The sequence below is a fragment of the Narcine bancroftii genome, chromosome 8 (assembly GCF_036971445.1).
Source record: "Narcine bancroftii isolate sNarBan1 chromosome 8, sNarBan1.hap1, whole genome shotgun sequence".
Classification (NCBI taxonomy): Eukaryota; Metazoa; Chordata; class Chondrichthyes; order Torpediniformes; family Narcinidae; genus Narcine; species Narcine bancroftii.
Window position 1 is genome coordinate 84,656,317 of NC_091476.1, and position 17,901 is coordinate 84,674,217.

Sequence of the window (17,901 nt, forward strand, 5' to 3'; positions counted from 1 at the left end):
TGAGCCAGTACCTGCTGGCCAGAGGCATTGGCATGAGCAGGACTACCAGCTACAACCCCCAGGGGAATGGGCAGTGAAAAGGGAGAATGCTACAGTCTGGAAAGCTGTCCTAGCCCTGTGGTCTAGGGGCCTCCCAGTCTCCCACTGGCAAGAGGTCTTTCCTGAGGCACGCCACTCCATCAGATCCCTCCTATGTATGGACACCAATGCCACACCACATTAATGTATGATTTCCTTTCACAGGAAATAGGTGACAGGGACCCCAGGGCCGGTCCTTCTCCAGAAACATATGAAGAGTCACAAGTCTGACCCACTGGTCGAAGGGGTCCACCTCCTCTATGCCAACCCCCAATACGTCTACGTGGACACTGAATCCATTAGGGATCTGGCACCCTCAGGATCTGCAGAGACAGTCACTTATCACTCCACACCACTTCCACCCCTCACCACTCACGATGCACCAGGGCCATAGCACATTACCTTAACCCCAGCAAGTGACACACCAGCCCCTTCACCGCGCACCAACCAGCTCAATGCCGACGGCTGCATACAGTCATCCCAAACTGTCCAGGACCCTATCGTTGCACCGCAGTCACAGCCAGTACTGTGATGGTCACAGCAGAAAATAAAACGACTTGAAAGACTTAATTTGTAACAGTATCATGAAGACTTCACCCCGCCAGGTTCTTTTTACAAATGAGGGGTGAATGTGGTAAACCACTATATTTATATATTTATCTGTCTGGGCACACCCAATGGCTGACTGTACCTGTGATCCCTTCCACAGACTCCTGAATAAAGGTGACTGTCCCCCAACCACCTCCTCAGCTCAGGACAGTCAACCAGCATGGATGTGCCATCATTCTATTGCGAATAAAAGCCTACAAGTTTTGCTCAACTTTAGTCTTTGGTATGCTGGCCTTTATAAATCAAGGCATAAAATATAGGAGTTAGGAAGTGATGTTGAGATTGTTCAAGTCATTGGTAAGGCCAAATTTGGAGTACGGTGTGCAGTTCTGGTCCCCAGATTATAGGAAGGATATCAATAAGGTAGAGAGGGTGCAGACAAGATTTACTAAAATGATGCCTGGATTGCAGTATCTAGAATACAAAGAAAGATTGAGTAGACTGGGTCTTTATTCATTAGACCATAGAAGGTTGAGGGGGGATTTGATAGAGGTATATAAATTTATGAGGGGAATAGATAGAGTAGATGTGAAGAGGCTCTTTCCCTTGAGGGTAGGGGAGATTGAAACAAGGGATCATAAGGGTTAGGGGGCAAAAGTTTATAAGTAACATGAGAGGAAGCTTCTTCACTCAGAGAGTGGTGGCTGAGTGAAATTACCTTCTGGAAGAGGTGGTTACAGCAGGGTCAATTCTGACATTTAAGGAAAAGTTGATTAGGTTCATGGATGTGAGGGGATTGGAGGGTTATGGACAGAGAACGGGTAGGTGGGACTAGAGGACATCACTTAAATTGGTGCGGATTAGAGGGGCCGAGATGGCCTGTTTACATATACTGTAATTTTTATATGGTTATATGGTCATTGATGGTGCAGCTCTCATAAAAAAGGAAGGCACTAGAGAAGTTGAAGAGCGATGAAAGAATAAACCGAGCAATTACTGGCCAGTTATTTTAATTCCTGTTGATGCACTTTAAATAGATTTCAGGAAGCTTTTTTACCAAGCAGCAAACTCTATTGGAGGAACTCAGCGGGTGACCCGCATCAGGTGGAGTAGAGCAGACAACCCGTGATGGAGGGTTTCTGGCCCAAAACATCCTTTTTTTCCCACTGACGCTGTTTGACTTGCTGAGTTCCTCCAGCAGATAGATTTTTGCTCCAGATTCCAGCACCTACGGTCTCTGGTGTGTCTCCCGACTTTTCACAAGGTCTTAAGTTGCTGGCTGGACAATTAAAAAATACCGGATCCCAGGGAAAGAGGCAAATTGATCCGAAATTTGCAACATGCCACAGATAATGTTGGTGAATGTTTTACTCCAGTGATAGGGCATCAATGCCTTGTCCAGCAGAAGCACTGCCTCACACCGATGGGTGGAACAGTTAGCATTGAGGTTAGTTCCACATTACTACAAGCCACTACAGCACAAGTGATGTGGGTTCAAATCCGGTGCTATCTGTAAGGAGATTGTACGTTCTCCCTAAATCTGTGTGTGTTTCCTCCAGGTGACTGGTTTCCTCCCAAAAAAGTACAGGGTTGCAGGTTTATTTGGCGTAATTGCATGGGCTGTTTAAAAATAAATAAATAAATGTACAATTTAAAGCACTGGAGACCTGGGTTTGATCCTGATTTTGGGTTTTATTCGTGTGGAGTTTGCACAGACTCACTATAACTGTGTGGGTTTCCTCCAGTTTCCTTCCGCATCCTTGGGACCGGCTCATTGGTGGGCTAATTGTCCCTTGTGAGGAGGTGACAGGCAGAATCTGGGAAGAGTTGGCAAGAATGCCGGGATAATGGCTGACAACCATTAGTGGCCGTTCACCACAAAAGCTAGCTCCTTACCACGGCATCCATGGTTGAGGTGCTCGTCTGCCTGGGACACAGTTACTCACTATTGTGGCTCCAGTGTCAGTCTCCACTTCAAGTTCAAGCTAACGTTTATTGACATGTGCTGATGTGTAGTGAAGAGGTTTGTTCTGCATGGTATCCAGCAAGTATATCCAAACATAAGTAAAGCAAAATAAAACAGTACAGAGTCGGGTTACAGTGAGCAGTCCATTTGGAGGGAGTGCGGGCAGTATTATTTTACGTATGAGGTTAGGTCTGTCCTCAGGAAGCAGTGGGAACAAAACTGACTTTGAATCTCGATAATATTTATCTGCTGTTTCCAGAGAGCTAAGAACTCAGAAGAACACTTTGGCATGCTTCCTTTCCCATTGAATTTAATGTTCAAATTTCCAAACTTTTAATCTTGGCCACAGTTGGTGAAAAGAAGGATGGCGTATTCCCAAGGAAGCAGTGAGCAGCGGACAGCCCAAACTGGAACAGTGTGATTTGGGATCCAGTGACAGCATCACACTGCCACCCAACGTTGCCTGACACTCCCTGCACTCTGTGGCTCAATGTTCCCCAGTGTCGGGAAGCGGGTCAAACCTTGGCATCGAGGCATTGGCATCTCACTGGGCTGCAAGGCCAAAGGTGGGGAAGGGCAATGGGATTGGGTGGGGGGGGGGGAAATTTGGGGTGTTAGTGCAGCTGGGCCTTATTCACCACCCCTACCTGGTGTCCCATTCAATTAGAGCGCACTGCCAAAGGATTAAAGAGGACTGCAGTACTGAGAGTAGCACAGAGTGGGCCCCGCTCTGGTGTAAGGCTTCAGCTGCTTCTGACACAAGTCTGCCTAAACAACACACACGTTCCAAAATATACTTTGTGCCAAGGATAGTGGAACAATTACCCAAGGCAAATGTTGCAGAGGAACAGTAGGGGTTACAGCAGTAAACAGACAGCAGCAGAATGAATGGTAATGTTTATGATACATTCCCAAGGACAGACCTAACCTCACGTAAAATGATGATGCCCGCACTCCCTCCAAACGGACTGCTCACTGTAACCCGACTCTGTACTGTGTTTTATTTTGCTGTACAAATGATACTAACTCTGATCCAGATGGCATGTCATGGGGATAATGGTGAGAATTTGCTATATACACCCCAAATCCAGTCCTGCATACATGGTTAATCCCTGGTTTAGGGAGGCAGTGAGAGAGCCGGCTAAATCATACGGCTCACTGGAATCAGGCTACCCTCCAGTTTCTGTTTCCCCAGGGCCTTGTGTAGCTCAAGCGGACAACCTTGAGCAACCCTCCAAGTCTTCATTTGGCGAGAATGTCTTTGAGTCCTCCACTTTGGCAGTGGTTGTGTTCACATCCTCGTCTTCCTTGGCTGCATTGTCTGCTACCACCTCATTGGGCGGGTTGGGCAAAGTTATCTCGGAAAGACCACGGCCTGCCCTCAACATTTCAGTCACTTCTTTAGCGCTGCAGATGGGGGTATTTGTTTCATAAGTCTCATGGAAACTGTTATAATCCACTTCATAGAAATCCTTCTCAAGAGTTAGCACTGGAGTGAACCGATGTCCCCAAAGCACCTCAGAGTCTGAGTAGGAGCTTCTGGCCTGACAGGTCATTCCTGTTGGGAAAGTACATTGGATTAGATGAGTGGAGAGTAGACAACACAGGGCGAAATCTTCGACACATGGCCAGAGGTTGGAGTCAGCCTTACCTCAGTCAGAGAGTAAAGGCTACTGCAAACTCATTGGTAACAACATCCCATGTGAAATCAGGGGAGAGCTGCACACCAAAGGTGCCTCCTTAAGGATGAGACTTCATTTTAACTGAATGTTTGTGGTGATACACCACCGGCCTACTGCAGGGGGAAACCTCTGTACCTGCAGGAGTGTAAGGGGACAGGACAACACCTGGCTGACTGCCAATCAGTCAGCCTGAATGGATCAAGCCCCACCCGGTGTGGTATCAATCACCCTCCGGGATATAAGCCTGCGCCGGCCTCCCGAGGCCTCACACTGAGTTGCTGCAGCCACAGCCAGCCTGGCTCTGTGGATGTCTTTGTGGATTAAAGCCTGTTGTTCAGTCTTTACCTTGTGTGTGTCTGATTCTGTCTAACAGCGCACCACAATGTTGAAGCTCCCTGGTCACCAGGAGAAGTGCTGGGGAGATCACACAGGTGAACTATTCAATGTAAGATCCTCAAAGAACATTTCTTCAACAGGCCAACATTACTTAGACCTCTTTTCACCTGCTGCTAATGGGGGGACTTCTCCTCAACTCGTTGGCTGCAGTGTTTGTCACAGCATAGCTGGAACTACAACTGGCTCAATGTGTGTGATTAGCTTGGACATAGCTCTCAGGTTGGCTGGTTGTATCAGGATTTGGTTACCTTGTTGAGGTTTGCAGGTATGAAGTGTTGCATTTTGGAAGGACAAACCATAGTAAATGGCAGGGCAATGAGGAGTGCAGTAGAACAGAGGAATCTGGGAATACAGATACATAATTCTCTGAAAGAGGCGTCACAGGTGGACAGGGTCATAAAGAGAGATTTTAGCACATTGGCCTTCATATGTCAAAGTACTGAGTATTGGAGTTGTAACGTACAGAACTACTAGAGAAAACAGAAGGTCACAGAGTTTCCAGAGGAAGAAAGGGGTAGCCAACATTTCAGGCCTGAGCCCTTCATCGAGGTATGAACAAAAGCAGGCAGGATTCTGGAGAAAAAATTGTGGTGAGGAGAGGAGAAGAGGGAAGAAAGGCAGGTGGAAGAATACAGGTTAATGGGTGGATATAGGTGGATGGAGGGATAAAATAGCTGAGGTGATGGAGGAGGTAGCTCTGACTAGAAAGGGAAGAGAAGGGGGGTGGGGAGCTAGAGCAAAGGAGACAGATGGATAGGGAAAGAAAAAGACTCTGAGAAGGGGTTTAACTGAAAGTGGAGAAGTCTATGTAAATACGGCCTGCTTGGAGAGTTTGCAGACATTCATCCCTCAATTTGCAGGTAACCTCAGTTTGACTGTGCATGAGGCCATGGATAGACATGTCGGTGAGGGAATGGAGTGTTGAATTTAAATGGTCGGCCATTGGAATGTCCTTGTTATTGCAGCAGACAGATCGAAAGAACTCAACAATGTGATTTTCCCAGACTCTCCAATGTAGAGGAGACCACAGCGGGAGCACTGGATGCAGGAGAAGACCCTTGCAGATGCACAAGTGTTGCTTCACTTGGAAGGACTGTTTGGGGCCTTAAATGGTGGTGAGGGAGAAGATGTGGGCACATGTGGAGCATTGCTTGCTTTTTCTGGGCAGGTTCTGGGGGGGGCGGAGTGATTGGAGGGAAGAGATGAATGGATGAGGGAGTAATGAAGGGTGCAGTCCCTGTGGAAAGTGGAGGGGGGAGGAGAGGGAAAGATGTGTCTGGTGGTATGATCATGTTTTTGGTTGTGGAAATGTTGGATGTGGATGCTTGTGGGATGGTAAAAATGGACAAAAGGGAATTCGGTCCTTGATGGATCTCGGGACAGAGGAGACCAGGGCAGATGAGTGGAAAATAAAGGAGATATTGGTAAGGGATGTGTTGATGGCAGTAGAGAGGAAGCCATGTTCTTTGAAGAAAGAGGACATCTTGGATGTTCTAAAATGTAAGACTTCATCTGGGAGCAGGTGCAACGGAAGGAGAGGAATTGAGAGAAAGGAATAGAATCCTTACAGGGGAGAAGGTGTGAAGAGACACACAGTCAAGGTCAGCTTGTTGGAATAATCTTCAGAGAGTTTGTCTCCTGAGATCAAAAAAGCAGAAAGTGCAGCTAGAGAAGGACCTCTACCTTCCCACCGATGGTTTGTCCACCTGTTAGCCTGTATTTCTCCCCTGCCCCTCCCTCCCCCCCACCTTTTTATTCAGAAGCCTGTCTGCTTTTTACTCAGGGCTCAGGCCCGATACATTGGTCACCTTTTACTTCCTATAGACAGTGAGTGACCTGCCGAGTTTCTCCTGCTCTTTTGTCTATTGCACTACGATCCCAGTGCCTGCGGACTTCCCAATCTTATCGCTGATCTCTTTTTTCAGACTATTTTTCCAGTATCTTCCCAACTCCTGATGTTGTGCTCACACGTGTATCGCTACCTGCTGCCCTTTTTGGAAAGGACCATGCTTGCCATCCTCCATTCTTCTGCTTCCTCACTCGTGTCACCAAAATGTAACGATCTCATCCAAAGCTCCAGCAATCTCTTCCCTTGCCTCACATTACTGGATGCAAATGCACTGGAGAAACTCAGCAGATCATGCACCATCACACAGAATGTAAAAGGCAGTCAACATTTCGGACCTGAGCCCTTCATCTGAAGTGTAGAACGTCAGGCAGACCAAGGTACAGGCCTGAAACATGAATTGCTTCTTTTTAACTTCCGATAGATGCTGCGTATTCTGCTGAGTTCCCCCAGCACTTAGGTTGCAGCCTTCGGGGAGCAGCGGACTGGTGCAGGATACAAGAAACAGGAGAACACTCCCCTCTGAGACGGAGAAGCCTGGGACACGACCCGACAGGAAGGTGACCATGGCAAAAGGCTAGTGAGGGCACAGCGGCTGAAGGACCCACGTCGGCTGTGGGCCGTTGGCGACTTGCGGTCAAAGGACTCATGCAGGCTGCGGGCTGCAGGCGACCTGTAGTTAAAGGACTAGTGCCAGCCTGTGGGCTGCTAGACACCGACCTTTGGAAACCTAAGATTGGAAACAGGATTCGAATGGGTGCTAAAGGCACAAAGGGCTCCCAAAGGCCTTAGGGGATTGAAGGTTTGGATCTGGAGTTCGGGTTGCTGATGGATTTAACTGGAGACTGTGCAGCTGCAGAGGCTGCGGGAGTCCCGGAGGTGAATCCACGGACACTCGGTGACTCTGAAGGGACTCTCTTTTGCTTCTCTTTGTCTTATTGTTGGGGGTTCCATGCAATGTTTATGGTGCCTCTTTGTGTGCCTTAACAGACGACAAAAGGTGACACACTTTAGGCATTATTATATCTTGTGTTCATGACAATAAAGGAATCTTGAATCTCGAATCTTGCTATAATTCCTTTTGGAGTTAATCAAAAAAGTCTACAGATGCCTGGGTCCAGTGCAATATACAAAAGTGCTTTAGAAACTCAGAAGGTCACCTGCTTTTCTTGATTCCTGACCAAGGGCTCAGGGCCAAAACCTGGAGCAACACTTCATTTGTGAATCTGTAGGGGTCATTCACTGCATCTGATGTTCCAGATGGGGAGACTGGATGCAGTCTGGGAGATCAATGATCATCTTCGATCTGTCCATTGCAATAGCAAGGACCTCCCAGTGGCCAACCATTACCAGACCCCTCCACTAGGCACATTTACTCATCCCCGTAGACTCGTTCAATCTTCTGCAGATATTGCTCCCTCAGAGATTCCCTTGTCAGTCCATCCCTTCCCACCTCTCCATGACCCCTGTTGCTTTCGCCTGCTCTTTCACCTCCCTCACTACTATCCAGGATCCCAAACATCTCTTCTATGTGAAGCAAATATTCACGTGATCCTCTTCAGTGCCCCCGATATGCCCTTCTCTACAGCGGTGAGTCCAAATGCAGAGTTGATAACTGTTTCACAGAACATCTTCACTGTCTGCAGTGACCACCCTGGGCTCCTGGTTGCTGCCGTTTCAACTCCCCTCCCCATTTCCACCTCGATCTGCCTGACCTTGACCTTTTCCATTGCCAACGTAAACTCGAGCATCCTCATGTTGCGCCCAAAGGTGTGAACATGGAATTTTCTAATTTCACGTAATGTGACCCCTCTCTCTTCTGAGCTACTTCTGTTCTTCCTCTTTCTTCTTCTCACCCCACCACCCAATTTATGACCCTTTCCCCCACACCCCACACCCATTCTCATTCCCCTCCCTCTGGTTGCATCCACCCATATTTCCCCTGCAGGATTCTTCCCTCCCAACCTCCATCTCCACCCTTCAGTTTCATTTGATCCTATCTGTCCATTTCCATTATACCATTGTGATCTTGTCAGATTCCAGCACCCTCAGCTTTTGTTTCCACTTATCCTTCACCTCCCTCCACCCTGCATATCTGGCCTGCTTGCTTCTCCCTTTGTCTGCCAATCACCTGCTTCTATCCGTCATCCTTCACCCCTCCTTGGTTCACCTCTCCCCATTGGCTCCTTATCATTGCACTGGCTACCTCTCCTCTGCACTCTCAGACTTGAACAAGGGTTCTGGCCCAAAACATTAACTATTCTTTCTCTTCCACTGATGCTGATTGACCTGCTGAGTTCCTCCAATAGATTGTTTGCTGCTCCTTCCCTCACTGATGTACATACGTCAAAATGTTCTCCTGAATAATACCTCAAAAATTTCACTCCCTTTGAGCCTTTAATTTTGATGCAGAAATAGCTGTCAAACACGGCAGTCAAACAGACGACACATGAGCTGAGCGGCCCGTTACCATAGGCCGCAACAGCAGAGGCTAAATCACCCAATATTGCCAGCAGCAGATCGCAGGTGGTCCAATCCAGGCCGGCGGGTCACAAGGCCACCAGTCCGCGACCATCAGATCATGAGCCCTGCCCGTGGTGATGCGGCAGTCAGCCTATAAAAGGTGGAGCAGATAGCCGAATAAGCTCAGTGTCGACTGCACTCTCTTGGTGCGACCTCTTTCTTCGAGCAATAACCCTGAGCTATAACTGTAGCAGGTGTGGTACAGGAAAATTAAATTCCCCTGGGATGGTAACCCTATTTTTATTGCATCTGTCTTCCCACCACGAATTTCTATCCTCTGTTGACCACTGGCTGACCTTCTACTACTCCCCAGCTCTGGCTAGATGCCACATTTGAGGGATGTTCTGGGATGTAACTCTGACAAACAGCGTAGTACTTTCCCAGTATTTTTCACCCCTCTGTCTCACTTGAAAATTCTCTACCCTGGGATATTGTCCATGTCTCAGTGATGGCATTTATATAGTCAGCATCTCCCTCCATCCTACCCTGATGTTAATTAAAGCCCAGCCAGAATCAGCTTTGTGAAGGGAGTGGAGAGTCAGGTCTCTATCTCTTGCAGCTCTGAGGACATCCCGTGAAGAAGGCAAATTAATCCAGCTACACGGGTGTGTGACTTGGAGGGAACCTGGAGGGGACACTCTTCCCCGTGCTTGCTGACCTTAGCCTTTATTTGCTACAGTCCCCCCTATGGATAGTTCACACCTTGCAACCGCTGTGCCCATGGAGTTGGAGTGAATGTTTGTGGTTGTGCACCGGAAGGATATTTTACCAAAGATGACTTTATACTGCTTGAGAGTTGTTACAGGTCCCCTCAACCAGGTGAATGAGAAAATTCTAACCACTGCCAGATGTGCTTTTGTAGATGTTGGAAAGGTTTTTTTTGGGGGGGAGGGTCAGGAGATGAGGCACTTACCACTTGATAGCTGGACTGGCTCCTGGACCACAGTTTTAAGTGGCTGGTCCAGTTAACATTGTGGTCACTGGATCATAATGATGGAGTTAAACAAGACAACCTACAAATACTGGGGTCAAGTGCATAGATAGGCCTAACAAAGGGCCCGAATCCCATGGATGCCATGTGACTTGTTGAGTTTCCTCAGCAAGTTTCTGTGTTGTGTATGTTATGATGGGAGATTGAGCCATGAAATTGGCAGTGAATGTTTGCTGCCTTGCTGACAACGGCCCTTGCCTGACACAGACTTGACGTGAATATTATTTGCACTTCTCAGACAATGCCTGAATGTTGTCTGGGTGTCGTTGCATGCAGAAGTAACACATGAAAGTCTGCAGTCACTGTGGTTGAAGTAAAAACACAATTAATCGAATTAAAGACAGATTGGGCAATCGAGTTCAACAGATGAAGGGCAATCAAGGTCAGGTGACCCAAACATCACTGAAAAAGTGAGGAACTGTGTAACGGAGGGTGTGGTCATTGAGGGAGGGGGCTGAGTTAGAGTGGCAAGGCTTTGGCGAGAATAGGCTGAGGTGGTGGTGCAGGAGTTGAAGTAAGAAAGGACCACCCTATTCGAGGAACAAAAAGGATTCAGCAGGTAGGGACAGGCAAGGACAGGTTTTAGATAAAATTTTGTTCCTCTAGTCATAGACAGTGGGAATGGCAGCCAAGTCAGGGGAACACTCCTCTTGCAGAATGTTGGTTGTCAGGGAAGCCAGCAGTATCCCTGGTGACTTCATTTGTGAGGTGCATCCAGCTGCAGCTCCTGACAAGCCGAGGTAAGGAATTGGAGCTGGATGGCAGAGGGGGTGATAGACAGGAAATACAGGGACACTATCACACCTAGGAGGCAGAAGGAGGGTGGATGGATGACAGTCAAGAGAGGGAAAAGGAACAGGCAGGCAGTGCAGGGCAGGGCACCCCTGTGGCCTTTCACCTCAATAACAAATATACCATTCTGGAAACCGTTTTGGTGGGGGAGGGAAAACTACTATGGAGTCTGGTCCTGTGGCTAAGAAGGGAAGGGAGGAGAAGAGGTGATCTGTAATGATAGGGGATTCCATAATTAGGGGGACAGATAAGAGGTTCTGTGGAGGACATCGGCTATCCCAGATGGTATGTTGCCTCCCTGACACCAGGATCTGAGATATCTTGGATCAAGTTCACGGAATTCTCAGGAGGGAGGGTGAGCAGCCAGATGTCGTAGTCCATGTTGGGACCAATGGCATGGGTAGGAAGGGTGAGGTGGTCCTGCAAGGAGAGTTCAGGGAGTTAGGCGGTTGGTTGAAGGACAGGACCTCCATGGTTGTGACCTCATAATTTCTACCTGTGCCAAATGCTAGTAAGGTTAGAAATAGGAGGTTAATGCAGCTTAACATGTGGCTAAAGACATAGTGCAGGAGGGAGGTTTCAGGTATCTGGATCATTGGGCTCTCTCCCAAGCAAGGTGGGACCTGTTCCAAAGGGATGTTTTGCATCTGAACTGGAAGGGGACTAATATCCTTGCAGAAAAATTTACAAGGGCTGCTCTGGGATTTTAAACTAGATTTGCAGGGGGAGAGGAACCAGAGTTTCAGAGCAAATAGATGAGTGGAGGTGGGAAAATTGATGTAAAAATTGCATGCACATTAGAAGTCAACGGGTTGTACATGGTGAAAATGTTCTGAGGTGCATCGATTTCAATTTACGGGGTATTGTAGGAAAGACCTATGAGCTTAGAGCGTGGATTGGCACGTAGAATTATGGCATTATGGCCATTAGTGAAACTTGATTGAGGGAGGGGCAGGACTGGCAGCTCCGTGTTCTGGGCTTCCGTTGGTTTAGATGCAATAGAATGGGGGGATGAAAGGGGTAGGACAGATCTATGTGTCAGAACATTTTGGGTCCAGAGATCATACTGCTATGTTTCAATGTTTTAATTATGGAGAAGGATAGGTCTGGGCCTTGGGTTAAGATTCTAAATTATAGAAAGGCCAATTTTGAGGAAATGAGAAAGGATTTTTTTAAAAATTAGACATACAGCACTGTAACAGGCCAATTTGATCCTACAAGTCCATGCTGACCAACTTACACCCCATTAATTTACACCCCCTGCATGTTTTGAAGGGTGGGAGGAAACCGGAGACTTCTGAGAAAACCCATGCAGGCACGGGGAGAACATACAACTCCAGTCAAGTCCATTTTACTGTCGCTGTAAAGGCATTGTGCTAACTGCTCCACCAACCATGTCACCCTAGGATGCATGGATTGGGATAAGTTGTTTTCAGGTAAGGATGTGCGAAGTAAGTGGAGGATCTTCAAAGGTGAGAGTTTGAGAGTACAGAGTTTGTATGTTCCTGTCAGGATTAAAGGCAAGGTTAGCAGGTGTAGGGAACCTTGGTTTTTGAGGGATATTGGGGATCTGGTTTGGAAGAAGAGAGAGGTGTATAGCAGGAGCAAATGAGGCCCTTGAGGAGTATAGAAAATGCAAGAAAAGGCTCAATAAAGAAATGAGGAAGGATAAAAGAAGACATGAGGTTGCTTTGCCAGACAATGTGAAGGAAAATCCTAAGGGTTTCTACAGGTATATTAAAAGCAAAAGGATAGTAAGGGACAAAATTGGTTCCCTTGAAGATCAGAGTGGTCGGCTTTGTATGGAGCCAAAAGAGATGGGGAAGACCTTAAATGGTTTTTCATCATATTTAGTCAGGAAACAGGAACAGAGTCGTGGGAAGAAAGGAAAACAGGCAGTGGGGTCATGGAAACTATACAGATTAAAGAGGAGAAAGTGTTTGCTGTCTTAAAGCAAATAAGGGTGGATTAATCCCCAGGGCCTGACAAGACATTCCTTTGGATGGACCTTGAGGGAGGCTAGTGTAGAAATTCTAGGGGCTCTGGTAGAAATATTTAAAATAACCTTACCATGGTGGCAGAGAATTGGTGGGTAGCTCAAGTTGTTCTATTGTTTTTAAAAAGGCTCCAAAAATAACCCTGGAAATTATAGGCCAGTGAGCCTAACATCAGTAGTAGGTAAATTATTGAAAGGTGTTCTAAGAGATCAGATATATGATTATTTGATAGCCAGAAATTGATTAGGGATAGTCAACATGGCTTTGTGTGTGGTAGGTCGTGTTTAACTAATCTTATAGAGTTTTTGAGGATGTTACCAGGAATGTTGATGAAGGAAAGGCTGTGGATGTTGTCTTCATGGACATTAGTAAGGCCTTTGACAAAGTCCCACATGGGACATGAGCCAGGAAAGGTCAGATGCTAGGTATCCATAGTGAAATAGTGAACTGGATTTGAAAATGGTGCGCGGAGAAACCAGAAAGTAGTGGTGGATGATTGCTTCTCAGACTGGAGGCCTGTGACGAGTGGTGTGCCTCATGGATCGGTGCTGGGACCATGTTTGTCATCTCTATCGATGGTAATGTGGTAAATTAATGATAATGTGGTAAAGTGAATCAGCAAGTTTGCAGATGACCCTAAGACTGGAGGGTCAGAGGACAATGATGAAGGTTTTCAAAGCTTGCAGGGGAATCTGGAACAGCTGGAAATATTGGCTGAAAAAAATGGTAGATGGAATTTAATGCAGACAAATGTGAGGTGTTTCAATTTGGAAGGACAAACCAAGAAAGGACATGCATGGTAAATGGTAGGGCAATGAGGAACAGAGGGATCTGGAAATATAAACATATAATTCACTGAAAGTGGAGTCACAGGTGGATAGGGTTGTAAAGAGATCTTTTGGCATATTGGCCTTCATAAATCAAAATATTGAGTATAGGAGTTGGGATATTATTGTAAAGATGTATAAGACATTGGTGAGGCTAAATTTTGAATATTGCGTGTAGTTTTGGTTAGCTAACTACAGGAAAAATATCAATAAGATAGAAAGAGTGCAGAGAAGATTTACTAGGATGTTGCCTGGACTTCAGGAACTGAGTTACAGGGAAAGGTTAAACAGGTTAGGACTTTATTCCCTGGAGCTTAAAAGAATGAGGGAAGATTTGATAGAGGTATTTAAAATTATGAGGGGGATAGACAGAGTAAATGTTAATAGGCTTTTTCTACTGATGGCAGTAGAGATACAAACCAGAAGACATGGGTTAAGAGTGAAAGGGGAAAAGTTTAGGGGGGAACATGAGCAGAAACTTCACCCAGAGAGTGGTGGGAGTGTGAAATGAGCTTCCGGTTGAAGTTGTAAATGAGGGCTCAATTTTAACATTTAAGAAGAATTTAGACAGGTACATGGATGAGGGGCATGGAGGGATATGGGTTGGGTGCAGGTCAGTGGAACTAGGCAACAAAAATGGGCCTGTTTTTGTGCTGTAATGTTCTGTGATTCTATCAAGGTATCCTTCAACAAGGAAGGTACCTTGCTAAAGTGCTCATATCTCAAACATTTATTATATACCTGTATCTTTGCTATATAAAATACACAGAGTGACCAGCTGAGTTTCTCCAGCATTGTGTTTTTACTCGTTGCATGCAAGACTTGAAGCTGCTTCATTTGGTGAGAAGAGGTGAACAGAATAGAATTAATTAATGAGCATCTCCTCTTCTAACCTTTTGATTGAAGGAAGCCCATTGATGACATAGTCAGCTTTTTTACATTCATTATCTGTTTAAAATTCTTTTATTTGTTTACATGTTTATGCTGTGTAGAGCTGATATTTTTGCACTATCAATTAGTGGTAATTCTGCCGTGCCCGCAGGAAAAAGGAATCTCAGGGCTGTATGTGATGTCATGTTTGTACTCTGATTAAATCTGAAATCTGATGGAGCAGCAGAAGATGGTCGGGTGCAGAACTACCCAATGGAACTGCTGTTGTAAAGTTCTGGGAATGATATGATTTGTCTACACAATAGAAACATGCCTTAGAAAGTAATTCATGGGATGGAAGCCAGTAACACAGCAAGGCCATTCCAAATAGGTCCTGAGGAGGTGAAGAAGAGTTGCCTTTTTGACCCATCCAGCCCTTGTACAAAATGGTTTGGTTTGCCGTGATTATGCTTGTACCAGTATTGAAGAAGGGCAGTGATACATTTACTCTCTCATTGCACTGTGGATGCCAAGTTGCAGCAGTTGTTGTTCCTATGTACCTGCTCCTTTTGGTTTTCAAGGTGTAGAGGGTGCAGATTCAATGGGCTGAATGGCCTAATCTGCCAAGAGTGGAGTGCTGCAGTGCACACTGCAGCCACATGGCACCTGTGATAGGGGGAGGGGGGGGTGAATGTTTAACCTGCTGTATGAGGAAATGGTCAGACAGACAGCTTCATCCTGGATGGCATTGTGTCTCTGCAGTGTAGATAGCACCATTTTCACTCAGCAGAGAGTATCCCATCACAGACCTAATGTGCGGTTGGGGAGGGTCTGCCTTATGTTCAGTATGACTCGAGAATGCTGAAGGCTTTTTTCCTTGACTCCCACTGACACATTTTAGTTACAGCACTGGCAATGCTACTGGTTATAGATCATCCCTAACTCTTCACTGAGGGGGGATCTGATGAAGAAGTTGGGGAAAATATACAACTTAAAACAGGCAAGCCCAGTAAGCAAAACAGCTAAGAGCAGGACAGGGAGTATGGAAGGTCTGAGAGACCAAACTGCATTTATTTTAGTACAAAGGACCTGACAGGTTAGGCAAGTAGGACTGGGATATTATAGCTATTACAGTAACATGCCTGAGGAAGGAATATTTAGGGTACAGATGATAGAGGTGGTAAGAAGGGAGGGGGTAGACTTGGTGCAGGGTTTCCTGAAGGTTAACGTAGGTTGAGTCGGTCATAGGGAGAACAAATGCAATGTTAGCATTCATTCCAAGAGGCCGAGAACATAAAAGCAGAGATGTACTGCTGAAGTTTTGCGAGGCATTGGTTTTGTGAATGGTTTTGGCTCCATTTCTAAGGCAAGATGTGCTGGCATTGGGACAAAAATCCCAGCTGAGAGGGTAAACGTATGAGGAGCATGTGATGGCTCTGGCACTGTCCTTGCTGGAGTTTAGATGGATGAGTGGGGATCTCCAAGTGAATATTGAAAAGGCTGGAGAGAGTGGACATGGAGAGGATGCTTTCAGCATTGGGAGAGTCGAGAACCTGAGGGCACAGCCTCAGAATCCCTTTGGAACAGAGATGAGGAGAAATTTCTCCAGCCCAAGTGTGGAATCTGTGTAATTCATCACCATGGACATCTGTGGAGCCCAAGTCATTGGGTAGATTTAAAGCAGAAGTTGATAGGTAAGGCTGACAAGTAAGGGTGCTAAAGGTGACAATGAGAAGGTAGGAGAATGTAGCTGAGAGGAAAATTACATCAGCCATGATTTGAATGGCCTAGCACTCTCAATGGGCTGAATGGACTGAGTCTGTCCCACTTCTGATAATGTTATGGTTGTGTTTCTGCTGATGGAGAACATTGCAGTAGTACTTAGACAGGATATTCTTGGGGATCATCCAGTGAGGCATAAGGAATAGAAAAGTTGGAAATAAGAAGCTGGTGATTACTTTAATGGGATTGTGGTATAGCCCCTCAATAGTCAGTGGGAGCTCGAGAAGAAAATATGTAGAGAGATGGCAGATAGCTGTAGGAATAAATGAGCTGTAATAGCGGGGGACTTAAACTTTTCAAATATTGCCCATAGTGCGAAGGGTTTGGATGGGGTGGAATTTTCTCAAGCTATATGTGGCTAGGAGGAAACATTGAATCTGCTACGGGGAATGGGGCAGGACCAGTGGCTGAAGGAATAGTGCCATTTGTTTTAAAATAGTTAATGATCAAGAAAATTACAGTGTTGACAGAATTTTGGACAGGGATAGGAAAGGCTTAGAGGAGAATACTGGCAAATGGGACTAGCTCAGCAAGACATTGTGATTGCCATGGACGAGTTGGGTCAAAGAGCCTGTTTCCATTCAAAAGTCATTGTTCTGATGAAAAGCCATCACTCTGGAAGATTAAGCCCGTTTCTCTCTCACCAGATATTGACAAATGTGTGAATATTTCCAGAATTTCGGCAATGGTAACTCAAGTACACACTTTGGACCCACAGGGCAGGTCAGCTGGTGGTCTTCTGGAGATAATTCCTGGAGTAGATGGACCAAAATAACCTAATAGTTTCATGGTTGTTCCTGAGACGACACAGTTTAAAATTCCAGATGGACCACATTCCCAGAATTGAAATGCACTGGTCACTGTGGTGGGATTTCAACTCATGTCTCTGGATCAACGGTACAGATGTTTGTCTGCTGGCTCAGGAACTTTCACTCTGCCACTATAATCCTAACTCCCTTGGTGTCATGATCAATCAAAAGATGCCGCAATGGCCGACTCTTTCACTGCATCTCTGGTCTTCCCTTCTTCTTCTGTGCAATCTAGAATGTTCATGGAAATGTTGTCTCCAGATATTACTGCTCCACGTAAAAATTGAGTCAGAATAACTGCCACCGCATGAGGATGGTCTCCACCAGGTAAAAACCATCAATCTGCATGCACTCCCTGATGTTTGCACACTCAGAGCAAATTCCATCAGTATTGCACTGTCCCAGCACTCAGACAGGTAAAAGAGCAGAAGCCCAGTGACTGTCCCAACATTGAGGCATCATTTTGCATAAATGAAACCAATTCAGGACACAATGTTACCAACCATAACTGTGGTGAAGTTACGGCCCTCAAAAGCAGCACCTTTCAACGCCCCTGGGTATGTGGTAGGAGGGAGGAAGAAAAACACCGACTACCTCGTGCTGCCTCTGGGCTGGTGAGAGAGTTGACCACAGGCCTCTTGCTGGGGGTGAGGCCCTCCTGAGTGCAAGGGCCAGCAGCAGGCATCTGTAATCTCCTCAAGGCAGCTCAAGGACAAATGACTTTCAAGGTGAAAATCCAGGGACAAACAAATCAGCAGGGGGACTATGGCTCCTGTTCTCCGTAGACATTAGA

At 46.2% G+C, this 17,901-nt stretch overlaps 1 protein-coding gene across 3 annotated transcripts in view; it reads right to left on the reverse strand.

The window, feature by feature from the left end:
- Positions 1-1,620: 1,620 nt before the first annotated feature.
- LOC138740991 (G protein-activated inward rectifier potassium channel 4-like) overlaps positions 1,621-17,901 on the reverse strand; it is an 89,966-nt gene continuing 73,685 nt past the window's right edge. For 2 of the 3 annotated variants that reach the window (XM_069894402.1, XM_069894401.1), the window contains one exon: positions 1,621-4,151. In XM_069894402.1, coding sequence (XP_069750503.1) covers positions 3,802-4,151 — 350 coding nt within the window. In that variant the 3' untranslated portion in view covers positions 1,621-3,801. Of the gene's footprint in view, positions 4,152-9,017; positions 9,132-17,901 lie in introns of all 3 variants that reach the window. The other variant, XR_011343248.1, reaches the window with a different exon arrangement.